The sequence below is a fragment of the Rutidosis leptorrhynchoides genome, chromosome 6 (assembly GCF_046630445.1).
Source record: "Rutidosis leptorrhynchoides isolate AG116_Rl617_1_P2 chromosome 6, CSIRO_AGI_Rlap_v1, whole genome shotgun sequence".
Classification (NCBI taxonomy): Eukaryota; Viridiplantae; Streptophyta; class Magnoliopsida; order Asterales; family Asteraceae; genus Rutidosis; species Rutidosis leptorrhynchoides.
The window spans coordinates 56915187-56921620 of record NC_092338.1 but is presented as its reverse complement, the minus strand read 5'-3'; the positions used below and the strand labels follow the sequence as shown (position 1 = coordinate 56921620).

The 6434-nt window shown below is 35.4% G+C and overlaps 2 protein-coding genes across 2 annotated transcripts; one reads left to right on the top strand and one right to left on the bottom strand.

Moving 5' to 3' along the window:
* The first annotated feature begins 371 nt into the window (after positions 1-371).
* On the top strand, positions 372-2684 carry LOC139855952 (uncharacterized). Its single transcript, XM_071845186.1, has 4 exons — positions 372-489; positions 1288-1389; positions 1519-1932; positions 2199-2684. Exons 2-4 carry the CDS (start codon positions 1311-1313, stop codon positions 2501-2503), a joined length of 798 nt encoding a protein of 265 aa, XP_071701287.1. The 5' UTR covers positions 372-489; positions 1288-1310; the 3' UTR covers positions 2504-2684.
* A 1631-nt stretch (positions 2685-4315) lies between these two features.
* On the bottom strand, positions 4316-5875 carry LOC139853656 (cytochrome P450 CYP94D108-like). Its single transcript, XM_071843033.1, has one exon. The coding sequence runs from the start codon at positions 5864-5866 to the stop codon at positions 4316-4318; it is 1551 nt and encodes a 516-aa protein (XP_071699134.1). The 5' UTR covers positions 5867-5875.
* Between the last annotated feature and the right edge of the window lie 559 nt (positions 5876-6434).

Genomic DNA, 6434 nt, shown 5'->3' with positions numbered 1-6434 from the left:
AATTCAGTTCAATATTTTATTTTATTATAGAAACAAAAGTAAAACATGTCACAAATACAAAATCAACAGAATCAAAATATTCTAAATTTCAAAGTTACCAACCATCCTGAGCTTAGTTACTAGACTTGAATTGCGGGTCACCACTTAGCTAAGTGATCTGCTAATGTTCTTACCTCTGTTTAAAAAATGTCACATATATTCATACGGAGTATAAAATATGAATAGTAGTAAGTAGTACACTTGACAGTATAATGGTAATTATTGGGCCCTATGATTTATTTACCTACACAATGATAACTGGGCTGGGCCTACATGATGCAAAACTATATATACCATCAAAGCCCTGAACCCCTTTATTTTGTCACCCAGTCCTCAAACCTTACCTCCCAAATTCTTCCGCTAAAATTAAATCAAAATACCAAAATCCATCTGTCAATCTGCCGATTTTTTCTCTATGAATCGTTCGTTTATGATAATATAATTTCCCAGGTGAGTAATTCCACATTGATTATTCTAATTTATATATCAATTTCATAATTATCTGGATTTTAAAAATTAGGTCTTAATTTGTGAATTCTTCGATTGTTATCTCTTTGCTTTGAAAGTTTGAATATTTCAATTGTTTGCACCGTTGATAATCATGAAATGTAATAGACATACAGCGATTGTTAATTTTATATATAAATCTGTATATCTTTGTGCATATTCACTAGCTAGGGTTTCATCAAATTAGGTTATTCTTTTTTAACATTTTGTTTATTTTGAATTTTTATGTTATTTACATGGTGCTAAAGGAAATCAAATAAGCCAATGGTACATGCTAGTAACTTACCCCATCTTATTACATTTCTGTAAATCGAACTCATTGTGTGGATATAACTTATCTCATATGTACTAATGTGGATATATAAGAAGTATACATAGGTTTGTCTATATTACTCCGCAATAAGTAATAGTTATAATATGTAACTTTTGTATTCTGGTAACCTAAAACATATTTGGGGGTTAAAACAGAGACCAGCAGTGTTATTATTGGAATTTGAATTGAAATCTGTTCACTCAATGCAAAGTAGAAATAAGTACCATGACTACTGAATAATGACTATATTTTCTTTGAAAAGCTTGTAACTTTATGCGGGGTACATTGGCTCTGATAGAATTAGGTCATAGTTTTTGTAGCGCGTGCTTTAAGTAATTTAACTTAATTATTTCTGATTATATTACTGCATTAATATTTTATTTGTGTCATTAATGTGTCTAAAAGTAACGTTGTCATTGTCCCTATAGTGTGTGTTTTCTGTACTGCTTCTATGGATGACTCAAGGACAAGTAAGACGAGATCTGCTAAACTTGGACCTGCAAGAGGCAGTAACAGAGAAAAACTAGCAGGTAAGAAACTTCAATTGCACCTTTTTTCCCGTACCCTAAACCTTTTAAGTATCATATATGATAAATTTGTATTTTTAAAGCTGGATATTTCCAAATATGTTAACTTTCTAACGTAAGATAATGCGACAGAAGCGAGCAAACTGCCACAAGTACCTGCCATGAAAAGAAAATTCCAGAAAACTGCAGGCCCATCTCTGAAGGCCCATTCACCAACTTATAATTTAAGGAGTAAAGATCAGTTAACTGTAGGTGGCAAAGATTCTCCCGATTATAATCTGAGAAGTAAAGTTCAGAAAACAGAAGTCGAAAATGTTTCAACAAGTATAACAAAGATGAAAATCCCTAAACAGGAATGTTCTAAAGATTCTTCAGCTGCTTTACAGAAGAATGGAATCTTGAAAATTTCTGCACCGCCTATTAATAATAGTGATACAACAAAACCTTCAACTACATCCATCGTTAGCCTTGACAAGAAAAATGAGCCTTTGACCAGTCAATATGAATTGCTTTTCCGTGAACCGATGTATCATATCAGATGGGAAGGTATTTTCAAAGATATCTCTTCAAAACTTATGTTGTCATGCCCAGTACTTAGAATTTTAATAGCGTAAGGGTCTCTAATATTATGAGACATTACTCCAAGATTACCATAAAGCTACAAGAAGATGGTGTGATATTAGAATGTATGTGTTACTAATCTTATGAATCACTAATAGTTGGTAAAAAGCATAGATCTTTTAGTTTAAAGGCTCTTAACTTATATATTGTGTGGGCCTATTTGTGATCAAAATGTGCTTTCATATTCGTAGGTGACGAGGACATGGAAAATCGGCCATTTGGACAGAATTGTATAATATGCAATAAGGATCTTTCGGGTGTAACAGAAGACGATAATTCTGAATCTAATGATGATTATCAATATGAAGATGACGATGACGATGATGATGATGATGATGATGGTGATGGGTACAATGATGATGTCACTCCTGCACTTCTTCCAGCTGTTGATATTCTGCCATGTGGCCATGCGTACCATACCGAATGCTTGCAACAAGGTACACCTCAAGAATCCTCGAATGATCCTAAATGTACTTTTTGTTCAAAGATGGCGTGAAGAACAATCTGTTGATACAATTTTGCTGAAGGTGAAACCGGTTTTAGTACATGATAAAAATTCCCCATAGGCGATAGAAAATACAGAAACTAAAACTGGAACTTCTTGATTACATGATTGTATTTATGTGCCATTCTTAACTTCTGGAAACAAAATTGATAAATTATCATTATATTCCTAATCTATGTTCTCTTTAGATCTTAGATGATTGGTTTTTTAATCCATAACGGCCATCACCCCTCACATGTACTACACCAACCATATTGCATCATGTATGCTCGTTAGATGTGACCTGTTATTTAATGACAAGACCATATCTTTGTGGACCTCACATACCAACTCTTACAACTAAGCTTCTAAAACCTTATTACAAGTAATTGATCCTCTTAACCACCATCAATCGATTCTAAATCCGAACAAAGTTTGCATGTTAATCGAAATATTAACGATTAATCATTCATACATCTACAACTCTTAAAAGATGAAATAGTATTGATCAGAACACTTTCCTTCAACTATTACCTGTAAAATATAATGTTCTTTTCAGTGGTCACTGTACCAACATTATCTTGATTGTTATGCTTACATATGACTCACATTAGCCGGCCGGTGAGCCGGTCCCTTATCTTTCATTTTGTGTTATAAATACTCTTAAGTAATTTAACGATATATCGGTAGATTCTTTGGGATATTATAAGTCGTGTTAAATGACTTAAGAGAAAGATGACGTGGCAATGAGAAAAGTCATTGACATTTTTCGTAACGGGGATGCTCTTAAATGGTGTTAAAATTTAGATAATTTGATTCATGAACATGTATTTTTTTATGCATTTGAACATGTAGGCAATTTTGGTAAAATAACTACTTGTGATGTTGATTGGAAACAAGTTGTAACAAACCAAGTTGGAGGTCAGACATGTTATATATATTTTACTAGTTACATTTCAAGTTTTATGCAAGGCAATAACCGAGTAAATAAACTAAGAAAGTTTTGTCATTAGTCGTAATTTGTCATTAGTCAGTAGTAACAAGATTAGAATATGAAACCAATGTAGCAATAGCTCAGTGGTACCCGGTACCTTTGAAGCTAGGACCCACCATGTGGAAGTTTGGACCTAAAACAGGCGCATGTTCAATCCTCACTCGCCGCAAGAATTTACAACTCTTGTGGCAGTGGGATGATGATGATTGCTTGTGTCACATGAGTAGGGACCCGGTTGGAGGTAATTTACCGGCATCCGACTCTTTCGGGGTGGGTCCTATGGGTTTTCAAAGGAGGAAACACAGGGACACACCCTGCCAAATATACACCTTTTGGACCTAAGATTAGAATATGAAAAGTTTATGACTATTGTACTTAGTTAGCGTTGATAACAGGGGCGGAACATAAGGTAGTTCGGAGGGGGTGTTCGCCCCCATCCTCTTTTTTTGGGAAAAAAAAATTACACTAAAAATACTAAAAAATAAGGTTTCTTTTAGTGTTTACCCTTCCCGTCACCAATTTACCCCCCTGTGTGGTTGAGTTCAAGTTCCGCCACTAGTTGATAAAAACTTATATATGGGATACTCTTTTAGAGAAATAATATTATGATTCTAAAACATATGCAAAACATCCAAAAAGAATCAAGGTACAAGAATATTAAAACTTCTATAACAAACTGAAAACAGAGTACAACGTTAATCATAAGTTCATCTCTAGCCGTCTACATATAACACTAGAACTAGAATAGTGCAAATTTCAGAACATAATTCTGTTAATTAAACTTATTACTATCAAACTGAAGTAATGCTAGTCATTTTAAATTGCGCAAATCACTCATTAATTAACTCAGATCTTTTTCTAATTCTCACACTTAACCCATTTTTCATCCTAATCGTTAACGCCAATACATGCTCCGGCGGGTTTTTCTCATTCGCAACCGGCACCACCTCCACCTTAAACCTCTCAATTATCGAAGCCGCGACTAACTTCATTTGAATATACGCCATTTCCTTCCCTAAACAAATTCTCGGTCCACCATGAAAGACCGGAAACTTAAAACTGTTTTCCGGTCTATAAACAACATTTCCATCTTCTTCGACCAGCCATCGTTCTGGTCGAAACTCCAAACAATCCTTCCCCCAAACACTCTCTATTCGCGCCATAGCGTACGAGTGGTATGTAATGTACCAACCTTTCCCAACAAACGTCCCATCCGGCATTACGTCATCTTTTAAACAATCTTTTGTGTCTAGTGGGACCGGTGGGTATAGCCGCAATCCCTCAGAGATTGCGGCTTGCAAATAATGCATGTTTCGAAGCTCGTCAAAAGTGAAACAATCCGGAGCAACTCCACCAGAGCTGCTCCGGATTGTTTTCAGTTCATCCAGTATTTTTTCCTCGACTTCTGGATGGGAAGATAAAAGCCAAAAGAACCACGTTAAAGCGGACGATGTCGTATCACGACCCGCTAATATAAAACTTATGACGATATCTCGAAGATACTCCGGTGAGTATTCCGATTCTTCCATAAATCGAGATAATAAATCCTCGTCCGGTTTTCGATTCTTTTCCTCCATTCTCGACTTTATGATATCTTCCGCGAACTTATGAACCGTCGTGATAGATTTTTGCAACTTCAATTCCGAACTAAATCTCAAAAGTTTCTTAATTTTGTATGAACTAGGATATAAGGACAAAAATCTTTGAAAAATAATCGCAGCTGCTTCTTCGAAAGCTTCCATGAATTCACGACCAGAAGTTAAGTTGCCAGCGAGACAACCGGGATCGACGTTAAACGCCACCATACAAATATTATCAAAAGTGTAGCTTTCAAGAAGATCTTGAAGATCAACAACTCGGTTCAAATCTGCATTTTTTGCAAGAACCGGTATGAACCGGTTATGTAACTCAACGGCTGCAGTTTCCATAACAAAGTTTTTAAGCGACCGCGTGTTGAATTCATAGCTAGCGATTTTACGTTGTGCACGCCATGATTCGCCTTCAGCGTTGAATATTCCACGTCCAAGAAAATCGTCAAGGAGGGAGATTAATCGGGCTCCTTTCGGGTAGTTGTCGAAATTGGTTTTGAGAATGTGTTCGACATTTGCGGGGTTGGCTGTGATGAAACCTTTGATTTTTCCTGGGCGGTCAAAGATGCCGGACTTTGTTGGAGACCGAGAAATGACTTCGGTGGTCCATTCGAGGAAACGGTGACGATTTAGGATGAATTCGGGCACAGTGCCTACTAACGGGTAGCTTGAGAAGCCGATTTGGGCACGGGTGGCTTTGTGTGGGGATTTGATTAGGTTGAAGAAGATGAAATAGTAAAAGATTAAAAAGAAGATGATTAAAAGTAGAGTTTGGAGAGAAAGAATGTCCATGTTTAACAATGGAGTGAAGAAGCTTGAGAGAACTCTGTATGTTTATATGGTTGTAAATAAGTTATAAAAGTGTGGTTTCTTACAATATAATTCAAAGCACAACTTTAGCTACACACCTTTCATTTAAAAAATATAAGCTACAACTATTTGATAAAAAATTAAACCTCTACTGTTACCACAATTTCAAGATAAAAGTTTCTTACATAAACACATTTTTTTTCATAGGATTTTAGTTTTTATTTTTTTGATAAAATGTAATTGTTTAAAAGTCAACATTTAGTCGACTTATGTTAGAAAGCACCTAATTTTCTTTTCTTATTTTCGGTATTCTTCTGTTTCGATATGTTTGGTTCATTAAAGAAAATGATGGTGGATATTTGGTTCTCAAATTAACAAACCTTGTTAAGTTACTTTCCACTGCCAAACATTTGAAGCAACTTAAATATGAAAACCAAGTTAAAACCTAAACGGATAAAGATTTTCTTCTTCAGACAACCCAGAGAGGTCAAATATTTGTGAATGGATGTACACGGCCTAACCGAATTGATTACTTGAAAAGTAAACAAGG